The 15679-nt window shown below is 42.0% G+C and overlaps 2 protein-coding genes across 8 annotated transcripts in view; one reads left to right on the top strand and one right to left on the bottom strand.

The window, feature by feature from the left end:
• LOC146396009 (uncharacterized) overlaps nucleotides 1-15679 on the bottom strand; it is a 138431-nt gene that overhangs the window by 20423 nt on the left and 102329 nt on the right. The window lies entirely within an intron of this gene.
• PDE11A (phosphodiesterase 11A) overlaps nucleotides 1-15679 on the top strand; it is a 427800-nt gene that overhangs the window by 375401 nt on the left and 36720 nt on the right. For all 7 annotated transcript variants that reach the window (XR_014829804.1, XM_084999950.1, XM_084999948.1 and 4 more), the window contains 3 exons: nucleotides 976-1053; nucleotides 7145-7208; nucleotides 13193-13267. Coding sequence is in view for 6 of the 7 variants with exons in the window: in XM_084999950.1 (XP_084856076.1) it covers nucleotides 976-1053; nucleotides 7145-7208; nucleotides 13193-13267 (217 nt within the window). In the remaining variant the exon portion in view is untranslated. The remainder of the gene's footprint in view (nucleotides 1-975; nucleotides 1054-7144; nucleotides 7209-13192; nucleotides 13268-15679) is intronic.

The raw sequence follows: 15679 nt of genomic DNA, 5'->3' as shown, positions 1-15679 counted from the left end.
CAGTGGGTTAAGGATCCAGGATTGTCTCGAATCTGGCGTTGCCATGACTGTGGCGTAGGCCGGCAGCTACAGTTCTGATTCAACCCCTAGCCTGGGAACCTCCATATGCCACATGTGTGGCCCTAAAAAGCCAAAAAAAAAAAAAAAAAAAAAAAAGTTTTGAAACTAAGAATAAGTCACCCTATTTTTCACAACTTTCGAGGATTCCCTTCTGGTCCCTTCCACATCTACACATCTCCAAATGTGATTCCACACACGTGTGTACCCAGCACTTAAAACATGCAGAAGCCGTGCTAAGTGCTTTGCCTACGTCGTCTCATTTAATCCTCACAATGACTCTGAGTCAGCAAATACAGTCCCCAAGCTAGAGATTAGGACATTGAGGCTCAGAGGGTTTAAGTGATTCTGCAAAGTTGCATAGCAAAAAAGCAGCTGAGCCATTCGTGAAACCACACTGACTCCGGAGCCTACACGTTTAAGCACTGAAGTGGTGAAATAGTTGTTTGGCGAAATGGTTGTTTTCTAACCTCAACAAAAGTATTTGTGCTGAATTTACTACCAGGGTGTTTATCTTATCTTGGATCATATACAGGTCAGTTCTATGTTGAATGATAAAAGAACATTCTGGAACTGTTCCTGTTTTTATGTGCCCTTGCCTCCCTTCTCTGACTTTCAGGAAGTGTCACAGCAAGTAATTCCAAATGCGGGACCACACTGATTTCTGTTTTATGGCTCGATAATCTCCTCCGTTGTAAATACATTCAGAAATGATTGTGGCTTTTTTTTCAGCACAGCCTCAACATTTTTTCAGAAGTGATTTATTTTGAAAGCACTTTAGCCTCATGATTTCAAATATTAAGTTACTTGGTTTGAGGTAGTCTTATATTTTCCCACAAATGTGTTTATGTCACCCTGCAGACTGAGAAATTTCATTCCAGGTTTGTTTGTTTTTTTTTTTCATTTGATTTCGTACAGGAGGAGAACAGAATTCTTCGAACTTGTCAGTAAAGGAGAATATGATTGGAACGTCAAAAACCATCGTGATATATTTCGGTAAGAAAAAGCTCTTGTGTATGTGTTTCTTCATTATTTGAATGAAGATTTAGCCAAGCTTTACTAAGAGCACACAAGTGGTTTTTAAGTAACAAATCTTAACTTACATTCAAAACGTTCAAAGGTTAGTTGAATAATTGGAGAAAAGATAAGAGAATGAGTCTTTTCATCTTTTACTTTATTTTGTCTCCTCTCCATAAATTTGTCTTCAAAAGTGGAAAATGGGAGTTCCCTTTGTGGCACAGTGGAAACAATCTGACTAGGAACCATGAGGTTGTGGGTTCAATCCCTGGCCTCGCTCAGTGGGTTAAGGATCCGGCGTTGCCGCGAGCTGTGGTGTAGGTCGCAGACTGGGCTTGGATCCTGCGTTGCTGTGGCTGTGGCGGAGGCCGACAGCTGTAGCTGATTTGATCCCCAGCCTGAGAACCTCCGTTTGCCCTAAAAAGCAAAAAAAAAAGGAAAATGATGTTCTAATTGGTCCTGTTCAATGGCATGCAAGTTGCAGAGGAGAGAGGATTTTTTTGCATCCCCAAAAACAGTTATACAGAACCAGGAAAAGTGAAGAGTTAAGTTTTGTTTTTCTTTAGAGACAGTAGGCATTGCAAATATAAAACCAATCAGATTTTAGTGGTGGAAATAAAGAGTCTGTTCTACACCTTTCATAGGACTTCTTCCCAGTTGTTTAGAAAAAGACAGCAGCAAACTATCACTTTCATGTGTCACGCTGTAACCCCCCAACTGCAGCCACTCCAGCTGGTGAGGCACTAGTATCTTTCTCTGGTACCCTTGTCCTTCCACTGTCATCCCCCCACCCACCCAGCCTCAAACTTTCTGGTATCTTAGTCCTGTTCCACAGCTGTTAAATATTTCTGGGAAGGCTTATGAGGCCATGATTATGGGCTCAGCATGTCTGCTCCACAGCCAGGAAGCCACCAGCATCTCCCCCAGTGGGATCCCTATCCCAGCCCCTACCCACCTGGGCTGGACAGACCTTCACGTCCATCCTCAAACTCATAGCCTTGCCTGCCCCTTCCCTCTGCAGCTGACCCCTCTTCTCACTCTCTCAGAAGAGGGTCCTCTACTTCCCTGCCCCACATGAATATTTCTCTGTGTTATTTTTACAGATCTTTTCTTCATCTTTTCTGGTGTGGTGGGGGTAGTGGTGGTGAAGGGGAGAAGGACCCTTTCTCTCTTCAACACTAGTATCTGGCCCTTGTCCTATTCCCGTCCCTCCCCGCCCTGCCTCCACCCCCACCCGGACCCCTGACCTTGCTGTGTCGATTATATGCCTTTGGCTTATGTTTTCAAAATCTGGGTCTTTTCCATCATGACCTTTCTAGGCATAAAAGATATGCTTCTATCTACTCAGTTCAAGAAAAAAAAAAAAATTCATCCCTAAAATCTGCCTTCTTCTTAAGGTCCAGTTTACAAGGCAGTTTCTTTCTTTTTAAATAATTTTGAATTCCACAAGTAATGATAGAAATATATCCTTCTGTAACATATTAAAACATTGCAGATAAACCCCCAGTTCTTTGAGCATCACATATATATACATATATATATATATATATACACACACACACACATACATAGACATTCTTTTTCTCACATTATCCTCCATCATGCTCCATCACAAGTGATTAGATATAGTTCCCAGTGTTATACAGCAGGATCTCATTGCTTATCCATTCCTAATGCAATAATTTGCATCTATTAACCCCAGATTCCCAGTCCGTCCCACTCCCTCCCCCTCCTCCTTGGCAACCACAAGTCTGTTTTCCAAGTCCATGCGTTTCTTTTCTGTAGAAAGGCTCATTTGTGCCATACATTAGATTCCAGATATAAGTGATAACATATGGTATTTGTCTTTCTCTTTCTGACTTACTTCACTTAGTATAAGCGTCTCTAGTTCCATCCATGTTGCTGCAAAGGTATTTAGAGTAAATTCTTCTATTGAAGAATTAAATCCCTGAAATGTGCTGCTCCTTTTGAAAGTCACTGGCTACCTCCCAAGGATCAAATCCTATGGCCTTTGTTCTCTTCAGCTTCCTTGATCTCTTTTTTTTTTTTCCCCTGGGTCTGGTCAAAAAAATTTTTTTTAATTTTTTATTTCCTCAATACATTATTTTTACAACCTTAATGGCACTGGCCTTTCCTTTCCTAAAATTCTCTCCTGCCTTGGCTTCTGCAAAGCCATGTTCTTCTGGATTTTCTACTTTCTTCTGACTCTTCCATCTGCGGTGTGTCCTCCAGCCCTTCCTCCTCCCTACTTCCCCCTAAATACAACTCTCCTCCAAAGACCTAGTTTTGGAATTCTTCTCTGGTTCCTCAGCATCTTCACAAATGGTCTCACCAGGTTTCTTGGGTCTGGCTTCTCTCCTGAGCACAACTCCTAAAATGCCAGTGCTCAAGACATGTCTCCACCTGGATGTTTTCCTACAGAGGTTTGCAAACTTTCTGGCCGGGAACCCTGTGTATAAGAAAACTTAACTTGGAAGTACAGTGTGTAAAGCAGAGGTGAGATGCCCAGGAACTCTCCCCTCCCCCGAGCTTCACCCTCCCCCCCATTTCATGGCTGGACTCTGACCATGTGCAAGTGAGGGAGGCCCTGATGGGGGAGAGGCTGCCTTAGAGAATGTTAAACTAGTAATAAAACCAACTCAGAGTCGATCTGCTTTTTATCATCACCATGTGCCTGCAATCTAAACAATGTCAACGATGAGACACTCTTCCCGGAGGAAGAATTTTTGTTGGTATAAGTTCTAAACAATTGCTGAGGTTACTGTCGAGTATCAAAATAATTGATACGAAAGCTTCACATGAGCACATTATTACTTCTCTCCATTCGCTGTGCACGTATCCCTCAGCCCCTGGCACAGATAGACAGGACACATTTTCAAGAGTAAGCTCCGAAGGGTCCGGAACCTTTTGCGCTCCATCGGGGCGCAGTGTGTGTCTCCAACCTCTGGGAGCATCACCTTCCTGCTTTTAAACAGTATATTCAGAATAAACGATGATAGTAAAGCACCACGATGGCAAAGAGAAGAAACAGAACGTGAGTTACTTCAGTTCTGTCATTTTACATTGAACATTCGGGGTCTTTGTGTTTAAAACTGAAAACAGTAAAACAGGGCAGACTGTGAGGTGTAATCTTTTTCTTTGGTGAGCTCAAAGTTCAGTTTGTCCATGTCACCTTTTACTGAATTTGAATATATCTTTTAAAATGTATTCCTTTTGAGTTGCTAATAGTTTGGAAGGCTGTAAGAGAGTAATGATTATTGCAAGATAAAGATAATCACTGAAACAATTTTGGCATCTAGGAGAGGAGAGGCAAGAGAATAGCCAGCTGCTGAGAGCTGAAGACACCCGGGGACACGCTGTTCTCCCTCCTCCTGCCCCCAAGACCATTCCTGACCTTTCTTTTTTTTTTGTCTTTTTTTTTTTTTTTTTTTTTTTTTTTTTTTGTCTTTTTAGGGCCATACCCATGGCATATGGAAGTTCCCAGGCTGGGGTCTGTAGCTGCTGGCCTACACCACAGCCACAGCAACGTGGGATCCGAGCCGTGTCTGTGACCCACACCACAGCTCACAGCAACACCGGATCCTTAACCCACTGAGTGAGGCCAGGGATCAAACTTGCATCCTCATGGATACTAATTTCCACTGAGCCATGACGGGAACTCCCCTGACCATTCATTCCTAAACTGCACTAAGTACACTGCACCACCTAACTGTAAATTGGACCAGAGTAATGCAGACCTCAAGACTCACAGAGTTGCTACAAACTCCCTCCTTGCTCTCTTCTTCTAGAGAAAGCCTTTCAAGTATAGAGGCTTGAACAAAAAATAAGGTAAAACTACGAATTCACCTCCTTCTGTTCTCCCCTGAAGCTCCCACCCTTATCTTACGTTTCCATCCTTTCTCCCCTTCTTTGTTTTGGCCTTAATCAATAATGCTTTCCTACTGTCTCCGTGCTTCCATTTTCTCCTTCTTAAATGATGTCCACATCTACCACCTAAAGCCCTCGCCTTGAAGCTCTGCCCAGGTCCCTCCTGAACCCCCAACCTTAATTGACTCCCCAGCACCAAGTGGATAAAGGTTTCAGACCCTCCATCGTCCTCCCTCCCAGCCTCTTCTTGTCTGCCTTCTCTGTACAGACTGTCTGCTCCACTGTATTTATTGAAAGTAGACACTCTTCTGTCAGACAGTAGGGATCCCAATTCTAACTTTGCTCCCTCCTCGATGTGTAACCTCAGGCAAGCTCCCTGACCTCTCTGATTCAGGAATACAAACTACTATTTGTTTCAAAAATGGAGATAATAATAGTATCCCCACCTCATACAGAAACTGTGAGTCACCCTATGATGCCCGTTCAATAAACAGTAGCTACTAGAATTCTTGTTAGCGCCCCTATGGCAGATATTCAATGAACATGTTGATTGGCTGATGAATGTTGATATGAATTTGAGAGGTAACCTTCAAATTATCAAGCAGATGGCACTTAAGTAATTACCCAAGTTATGGTACCAGTAGGCAACCTCACAAAGAGTATTTTCTGTCCAGGAGACAGACTACAAAGTACAACGAGAGTCCTACAGTCTCGTCCCTCGCTGGCACCAGCAGAACCTACAATGAGAAGCACTGGAATGTAGCAAGAGGGGCTCTGGCAGCTTTGTGACAAGCACAGAATCCTGAATCCTTTGCTCACTTTGGGAGAGTTACTTCATCTCTCCATGCTTCCATGACCTCTCTGTAAAGTGGGAATAACACTTGTGCCGAGGAGTCATTTAGTTAGTAGTTAGCTAGTAGGTAGTTGGTAAAGCACTTAGCACAGAGGCGGGTACACGGTGGGCACTGTAGAAGCTCCTGTCACAAAAGATCAAATACGAAGAATAGACTGCTGTGTCTCTGCATAGTGCTTAGCAGAGGAGTGTTTGGAGTGAGATGCTGCCTGATTCCAAGAGGGCTGCTCCTGCTGGTGCTGCCTGGTTGTGCTTTTGAATGACCTATTGTGATCTGCCAGTCTGCGTTGTTCCCTGGAGGGGTTTCCTGGGGAAGTTACACAAACCCCACCACCATCTAGGCATGCTCTGCCATCTGGGAAGCAGACATGTTTCCAAGGCATTCGAATCCGGCAGGGAATGAAATGTTAACACCTGACATCGGGACAGCCTCTGACCTTGAACAGCACACCCCTTTCTTCCAAAGGGAGTCAGCCAGGATGTGGTTTCCCAGCTCAGATTCTTCAGTACTTTTCATCACATGCTGCTGGTTTTAGTACAAAGAAAGCACATTTTGGACAAAGAGTGTGCCTGATTTTTTTTTCCCTTCTCACTGCATCTGAGTCGATGTACCAGAGCTATCTACAATGTGGATTGTACCCTGTGTTTTTTATATCCCTGGTTCAGTGTAGATTCTAGGCAGACCAATAGAAATCTGCCTTTCAAAAATCTGATTCACCTCTTTGCTGTGCTTTCTTATGTGCTCAAATTAATGAAAGCTGTAGCTGAATATGTTTCTTCTTCATAATGCTTGTAAAACATGGTTGTAGCCAGGTAGTAAACTGGAGTGAAGCCATGTGCCTCTCCCCCCGTAAATCTTAGCCCCACAGAACCGAAGAAAATGCAGGAGCCCCTAGCAGGGCTTGTGGCTCGCCTCTTTGGTGTGGGTTTTATTCCGTCGCCATCAATCAGCAATACACTGGTAAATAAGCTCATCAGCTATGTATATAGTATCATATACAGATTCCCTTGCTGAGAGTTAAAAATAAAAAGCATCATCCATTACAAATTATTTTAAGCAGAGCTTGCTTGGCCAGGTATAGAAAAAGCTGTGCTTTGCTTTCCTTGATCTGCCGCAGACAAAACAAAAGGGCCACGGAGGGTGGGCGCAAGCTTTGTCTTCTTCCTAAGCAGTGTGGCCACATGATGGAGATGCTAAACATGCAAGTATAAACAGTGCTTCCCTTGTTGAGGAAAAGAAGATGTGAGCTGGCCTTGGTCCCATTTTATTTATTTATGTCTCCAGGACGGGTTTGTTTAGGAATGCAACAAAAGATTATTCAGGCTGTTTTGTTTGGTTCTGTTTTTCAGATCAATGTTAATGACAGCCTGTGACCTTGGAGCTGTGACCAAACCGTGGGAGATCTCAAGACAGGCAAGTGGTGATTAATGGCAGGGCTCAGCAGAGGAGGGACTGGGGGGGACAGTATTCCCAGAGCCCTGTCTACCAGGCACTGAAACCCTAGGCAATTTGCATCAGTATTAACTCGGTGTAAAAAATAGCAGGAGGCTTAGGCGCGACATAGTTTATTGCCCAGCCTTTATCGTGCTTCCAGTGAGAAATAATATTTCTGACTCCATAAGATATTTTTTCTTAATGCACTAAATCCAAATAACATTGACCATTTCTGAAGGCAGAAGTTTCAAACATATTGTTTTTGAATAGATAATCATGTTTTTGCACAAGGTCCAGTTTTTTCACATTGTTTTTCCTTAAAAAAGGAGGTAAAAAAGAAACTGTATTTTTCTTTCTTTCTTTTTTTTTTTTAAGTCTACTTAGAGATCAGAGGGCTCTTTGGCCAAAATAGGCAGTATCATATTTAACGTGTACCAAAAATTTAATGGTTTTGCCACCTATCTGGTTTCACTGCCCAAAAGTGCTAGTTCTGGAGCAAGAGCAGTTTTTAGTATTTGGTTAATAGCTTTTTTTTTTTTTTTTTTTGAGGCACCTACTGGGTGGGCTGTGGGGTCTAAAATGGTAACTTGGTATCTTAAGATTTTAGGGGAAAAAAGGATACATTCATATAATAATAAAAAACAAATATTTACCAACCAAATAACTAATGTTAATGTTATACCAACCAAATAACTAATGTTAATGTTATAAGTATTATCTCACTTAATCTTCAAAAACCCCCTTTTGAGGTAGGTATAGCTACTGTTGTAGGCTAAATAATGGTAACCTCAAGGTATCAGGTTCTAGTCCCTAGAACCTGTAAAGGTTACCTTAGAAGGAAAAGGGGTCTTTGCAGATGTGATTAAGGGCCATCATAATCATCATTATTAGCCTGAATTATCCAGGTGGGCCCTAAATTCAGTCCCGAGTATCCTTACAAGAGAGAGGCACGGGGGAGGCATTCAGAAGAGGAGAAGGTGATATGAAGACAAGGCAGAGACTAGAGTGATGTGGTCCCAGGCAAAGGGATGCTGAAAGCCACCAGAAATGAAGCAGCAAAGTACAGATTCTCCCCTAGAGCCTCCAGAGGAAGTGTGGACCTGCCAACAACTTGAGTTCTGTCCAGTGAATTGATATTGAACTCCTGGCTTCCAGAACCATGAGAGAATACATTTCAATTGCTTTAAGCCACCAAGTTTGTGGTAATTTATAGCAGCCTTAGGAAACTAATACAGTGATCATTACTATTTCACCAGTGGGACAAATGAAGCTTAGAAGGGCTCAGTAGCTTGAGGTCATACAGCTAGTAAGTGGTGGAGCTGGGTATTCAAATCCTAGCAGATTAGGTTCCAAAGCTTTCATTCTTAACAGTGTTTTATGCTTTCTGACACAGGAGGCATTGATCAGCATTTTCAAATGATGCAAGTGTCTTGGCAGAATGGGCTTTGTTATCACTAAGCTCAAAATCTCAGCGGCTTAAACCCACAAATCACTTGGGAGGCCTGTGCCTCCAGGGTTGGCTGGGGCCTCTTTGTCCTTATTCTGGACTCGGGCTGAAGGAGCAGCCACTATCTGGATCATTCCAGCAGAGGCCCTGGGTGGGTCTTCCACTGGCAATTAAACCCCACTCCCTGCAATTCATTGGCCAGCTTGCTAGAAGATCCCACCCAGCCAGGAAGGGCCATCCTTCCACGTGCCCAGAAATAGCTCTGGAAAATATGATTACCAGAGTTTGCCCTTCTAACCATCAAAAATGTGATTCACTCTCCTTCCTACAGGCAAAATAGCCTCCCTGCAAAGGAGATGACCCAAATAGCTCATCAGGGGTATCAAGCTCAAAGTCCAGGATATCTGGGCAATATGTGCTAATCTCTACAGCAGGTCTAGATGCACACTAAAGACTTACACACCTCCAAAATGCAGCACATAACGCACACCCACACCACAAGATACCCATTTTGACACTTCCATTCAGAAAGAGAAGAGATGGCAAGGTTTGGCAGTTAGGGGGCCACAGCAATTCCAAAATCCCACTGGGCATTCTGTGAGAAGAGCCTCTACTCTGTGGTGGGCCCCCTACTTGGGGAGATGCTTCCCAATTCATGATTTTCCATGGTCTTTAGAGGTACCCTGGTAAATGATTCCTTTTCCATTATCCTCCTTGGCTAAGGATACTCGGAGGCCAGCGGGCTTTCTCAGCCTGCTTCCTCCTAGAGAAAGTTGAGGGCCCAAGGCTTGTTTTAAGCAGTAACAGGCTTGTGGGGTTTTTGACACCAAAACCCTCCTAACCATCTAGTCAACTTCCTAGGTCTTTGATCCTAGTCATGTCCATTTGCCAATAACCACAGCCACAGTTTGATTCTATGCAAAATTCTTAGATCCTGCTCAATGTCTTTGCTTCCTTATATTCAGAAACAAAGAAATATAGCATATATTAATCTTTCTCTTTCATGAGCTAATTTCCAGTGCTTTGGGCCCAACAGGTGCCAGTAGGAGAACCAAGTAGTTAAATCATTTCTCTGAGCCATTTTATCTAACTGAAAGGAGATAAAATGTGTGGGTCAGAGTTTTTAACTGTGTGTGCACTGGCCACACTTTTGATTTGATTCTTGTTGCAAGGCTGTCTTGATTGGCCTCTGTCATTCAAAATGACACAGCTTGGGGTTAGGAAGCAGTTTCATGTTCTATCCCTACAGGACCCTGAATTGGTGACTTTATTTCCTTTCATTCCTGGCTATACACCTGCCAGTGCTTTTCTGAGCTCACTTCTTATAATACCTAGCAAAACAGTCAGTAGCAACCATCACAAGCTATTATCTTTGTTTTCCAATCTCTTCCCCAAGGCTGTAAGTTCATTAGATACTTTATCTGCTTAATTTCCATGAGAAGTATACAAAATATTTCGCCACTGTGCAACACGGATCATCCTTCTTAACAGCTTTAACAACTATTGCCTCCCTGTTTTATACCTGGCTCCCAAGTTAATGTCAGATATTTTTTGGGTCTTTTCCTTTCTTTCTTTTCTTTCCTTAATTTCCTTTCCCTTTCTCTCTTTCTTCCTCCCTGTCTTCCTTTTTACCAGTAGCACCTGACTTCCATACCAATTTGGGTGCTAGTCAAGGCTAAGCCAGGCTTTGCTGCAATAACAAATATTTTCTCAACTTTCAGTTGTTTAACACAAATACAAGTTCATATCTGGCTCACCTCACAGTTCAATGCAGGTGATGCAGTTTTCCTCTAGACTCTGTTCCAATAAAGAGCTCTCTTCCATGACAGCCTTAGTTTTCACTTCAGTGTGACATGCTTGACATTTCATAAAGCAGGTTGTGGTGAAGGATCTGTGTGGTTGCGTGGCTTCTCTCTCCTTATCTGCAAACCCTTCCCTTCCCCAGGGTGGGGAGGCCTCCCTTACAGTAAAGTTGGGGAATAAACTGCAGAGAAGATGTAGGTGCTCTTCCAGGTGTTGGGGACAAATGTAGTACTGGGAGTGGCCCCTGCGATGGGAGCGGAAGGTGGTGGAGAGTAGGGGCAAGTTAGGGAGACTGGGGCAAAAGAGAGAGGACTAAAAAGGGGTGGATGAGGGATGTTGTGCCAGGGCCTTCAGGACCCCAGTGAAATGCATGTCACAACTAAAGGAGCAGCAGCACACTTGGGAGCCAGAAAGTGACAGGACAAAGTGCTTGAGAGCAAAAAAAATTTCTGCATGGAGATTCTAGATCAAAGAGGCCCAATGGCTACTTGTAGGGGGTCTTCTTGGTCACTGATTATAACTTTTATTTTAAATAAATATTTTATTTTTAGGATTTGAGCTTCTGCTGATTGATACAGAAACTCATGGCATCAGAGAAATAAAGCACAAAACTATCTTTTTCCAAATGTTTCCATCAGAAATCTTGTCACAACTCTAAACTGTAGATCTCATTTGTGTTTGTATCCAGATTGAATAGGTTAGGTATTTTCAAAAACATACTCAGTTCTAATAGGGTTTTGAGAAACAGTTGGACAAGAACAATAGAAACTTCTTTTAAAAATATAAATATATTTCCAATTTCCTGGATGTTGATTTTTTTTTACTTCCTTTTAAAAATGTTTTTTCACTGGTGTCTATTTCCCTTTGCCTTCCTTATGCACATGGCTAAGCATGTGGGTTCCCCCTGTGATCCCCCAAGGCCTGATTAGCATCTCAATTTCCTTCTTTAATAAAAAATTCAGTCAGGACCACTTAATTGTCCTGATTGGGTTTTTAAGTACAAATGAAAGAGCGATACAAGTTGAGCTGTGAAAGAAACACAGGGGAAATACCCAAGACCACTGTAGAAAGCTCAAGGACAGGATTTTGTTTTAATTTCTTTGCTTTCCAGGGGCTACCAACCTCTGCAGGACTCTCTCCTTGGGGTGACCTGATGTGCACACGTGCACTTTTTAGCGCAAAAGACCTACCTCAGAGGAGGCGGAGGGAGAGTTCTGGGAAGGGAATAATGAGGCCAGGTCCTGAGGGGACCATTTATTCTTTTAAGGAAGGCCAGAGACCAACGAGAGAGGCCTGGAGTGCTACTATGAAAGGCAGTGGCAGAAACTGGAGACAGAGGAGTGAGGCAGTTCCAACTAATTTTATGCTGTTGAATTTTTTAAATTTTTAAAATCTGAACTATTTCTTATTAAATGACTGTATACTTGCTACTCTCAGATGTGTGTGTCTGTGTATGTGTGTGTAAGACACTTTTTAAGTTTTATCAGTGGTTATGATTTATCATTGACAAAAATCTCTTGAGAGATGTACTTAGGTAAATTTTCTTGATTCTCTGCACTTGGCCAAAATTAAACCAAAATTAAACATTGCCAGACCTAAGAACCTCATCTTTATAAGTGCCTGGAATAGAAATTAAACCAAAATTAAACCAAAATGGAATAGAAATTAAGCCAAAATTAAACCAAAATTAAACTTTGCCAGACCTAAGAACTTCATCTTTATAAGAGCCAGGAATAGAGAAAAAATTAGTCTGGGGAATCCAGATCTTCTTGCTGTCTAGGCTTTGTTTTCTGCTCTTCCAACATTTTGTAAATCCAGCTAGTTCATCTCAGATTTCCTAGCTGCACACCAGAGTGTGGTTGAAAATACTGTTCGGCACTAACCTGTTATATCAGTTTGCATCCCATAAAGCTATCCTTAGAACCACAGGGCTTGGGAAGAAAAAAAAAATCTGTAAGCTTCACTGTGATCAGTAGCTTCTGATTAACCACACTAATGGACGAAAAGTAGAAAAAAAAAATTTGTCCTTACTTTGGAAAAAACTCTGTGGTTTGGGGTAGAACAGCTATTCCATTGTGCTTGTACCAACTGTATCATAGCATGCTGGAAATGGAATGATCAGTGACTCTAGCATTAGTCCTGTCCTTTGACTGATTGCTACTTTGGGAAGCAAAGTGTGGGCCCTGGGGTTTTCCCTTCCAGAGTGCACACAAATACCGGTAGGGTGCCGTGGCTAAGGAGTTTTTGTGACAGCAAGATGAAACAAAGCTAACATAAAAAGCATGCAACAAAGCAAAGAATCTACATAAAAACAACCAAAAGTTGGCTGAGTTATTATTACAAATATAATAATATATTGTAATAACATCAGTCATTATTAAGCCATTATTTGTTTCATTTATCTGGATAAGGACATTTCCTACTTTGAAGGTGGCAACCTCATGCCTCATCCCGGATATGTAAGCACTACAACTCCACTTCAATAAAAATAAACAAAAATACATTGCACAACTTTTTCTGATTAAAAGAAAATCAGTTCCATCGATTAAATCCTGAAATACCTTCAAACACAAAAGGTTAATGTACTTCCTCATAAGCTTTTTAAATGATTGTCTGCCTTGAAGACAACTGCCCTACACATAAGCCTGAAATATCGTCTGAGTCTCATGATAAATTACACATACCCATTGATTAAAATATTTCTATGTTTCAGGTGGCTGAACTTGTAACCAGTGAGTTCTTTGAGCAAGGAGATCGGGAGAGAGCAGAACTCAAACTCACTCCTTCAGTAAGTTCATCCTTTTCTCTTTTCTTTTTTTTTTTTTTTTTAAGGGCTGCACCTAAGGCATAGGGAGGTTCCCAGGGTAGGGGTCAAATTGGAGCTGTAGCTGCTGGCCTATACCACAGCCACCGCAACTTGGGATTTGAGCTGTGTCTGTGACCTACACCACAGCTCTCGGCAATGCTGGATCCCCAACCCACTGAGCGAGGCCAGGGATTGAACCCGCATCCTCATGGTTCCTAGTCGGATTTGTTTCCACTGCGCCACAGTGGGAACTCCAGTTCCTCCTTTTCTTATGATATATTTACTCTTTTGAGTGACATTTTCAAAAATAACTTCACACTTCGAAAATGGGAAAGACTGAAAATGGATTTAAGAAAGTACTTCTGAGAGTTGAAAACTTTAATTGAACCTAGATGCCAAACACTCTTATTCCCAGGTTTCTGATTAAGAAAGCTGATCTATTTAAACAAGCATTTCCTGTACTCTGACAGTGGCTGGTGCAAGCAGGCACAAGAGGGGACTGCAGAGTGGCATCTGAATAACTCAAAACTCGGGGCTGGTGTTTTCTTTATAGTAGATGGTCGCTTTGGAACAGAAATACAGAAAAGAATTAAAGGCAAGCTGTCCAGCCTTGAGGAGCTAGAACAGGCAGGTGCAGTAAATAATGGATATTCTGGATTTTATTTTCCAATTTTGAACTTTCCAAAATCCCCAAAACAAATCATTTCAAGTCTCTGTTTCTTTTCTTGCAAAGTGAACAGTTGCACCTGGAGGACTAGGTTCTGCTGATTGAAACACTATTTCTATTGGACTCATCCATTCAGTTATTATTTGAGGCTTACTTTACCATAGGCTAAGGATGATGCAGTTTTTACTCACTGGGAGACAATGATATAAATGCCTTGGTCACCACCCTCAAGGAGGGGACGCTCTCCTTATTCTTACTAAATGGATAGCTAAAAACATACCCCTCCAATGACTCTAAGAATGGTGCAGAGTATTTTAAAGTCTGCCACAACCCAAAAGATTCAATGAAGGTCAAGGAATGTGTCAGGTGTCAAGAATGTCTGGGTTTTTTTGTTTTTTGTTTTTAAAAAGGGTCTGTTTTTGAGGATGCAGATCAACTCAGTTTTGAATATTTGCAGGTATTTATAAGATCTTCAAGTTTTAAAGCACCTTTCTTTGCTGACATTGAAAAACAAGGAAAAGTGGCAGAACTAGCTCCTGATCTAAATAGGTTCACCCATTTAAAGTCAGAACTCCAGTCTTACTAATTTTGATTATTCTTTATTTGTTGTTTATCTGTAAAAGATCAGAAGACTATATAGGTTAAAACACTCATCAATTATTTTAGCTTCCAAAGCGACATCTATTTATACTGTTTGCAAAACATCCCTTTGTTCTTTTTTTAGTGGTGTCACCAAATTTGGTTATAAAACTGAAGATACTAGATTGGAATACACGGTTAATGTGTAAAACGTAGTACAACCCAAATTTCTGTCAGCTATTTGTATATCTATTTTCAAATGAAAACTTTCCACTTTTTTGAAAAACTGTTTCAGAGGCATCCTCTGAACGGCTTACAAGGCAGCAGCACCACAGGCCATTTAATTAAATGGAAAATATGAGTCACTTGCCAGCATTGGTGAGCTGGCAGGTGCAGTGGTGCAGCACTAAGGAACTTCTGTAGGCGCAGGTAAGGGATTTTCTGAAGACATAAGTGAAATTATGGAATCATAGCCATTGTACTGCTTTCTCCCCACAAAAGCCCACTTAACACGGCTGATGACCATCACCTCAGGAGGGACCTGGTTGCTGTGGCAGGGGTATCCCACTTTAGCGCTTCTCCAGAAATGTCTGGAAATGCACACACCCAGATCTGACACACTTTATGTCCATTATTCCTTGATATTTAGGAATGAAATTGTCCAAGAGCCCTTTCAGGTGTCATAGTCCTAAAGGTCATAAGAGTAACTTCATGAAGATGAAGGCTAATCTGGGCTAAAGCCAGATTAATGCTGGAAACAATGAATTAGTTCAAAGAACATACTTGAATCCCTTCAAGTAGCTAGCATGAAGCTGGACGTAGCATATCCAGCCATGAGCAAGGTACCGTATTCCCTGCCTTCAAGAAGCTAATCAACTGGTGGGAAATATACCATTAAGTAAATAATCACTAGTAATCAATTATAAGATGCAAAATACTGTAAAGAGGAGTTCCCATTGTGGCACAGAGGAAATGAATCCAACTAGGAACCATGAGGTTGCAGGTTCAATCCCTGGCCTTGCTCATAGGGTTAAGGATCTGGCATTGCCGTGACCTGTGGTATAGGTCACAGACACAGCTCGGATCTGGCATTGCTGTGGCTCTGGTGTAGGCCAGCAGCTACAGCTCCCATTAGACCCCTAACCTGG

This window comes from Sus scrofa, chromosome 15 (assembly GCF_054392235.1).
Source record: "Sus scrofa isolate SSC_HxYL_T2T_F1_AM1 chromosome 15, Sscrofa_HxYL_maternal_Yorkshire_Landrace_v2.0, whole genome shotgun sequence".
Lineage (NCBI taxonomy): Eukaryota > Metazoa > Chordata > Mammalia > Artiodactyla > Suidae > Sus > Sus scrofa.
The sequence above is the reverse complement of the archived record's forward strand: the minus strand, read 5'-3'. Positions and strand labels throughout refer to the sequence as shown.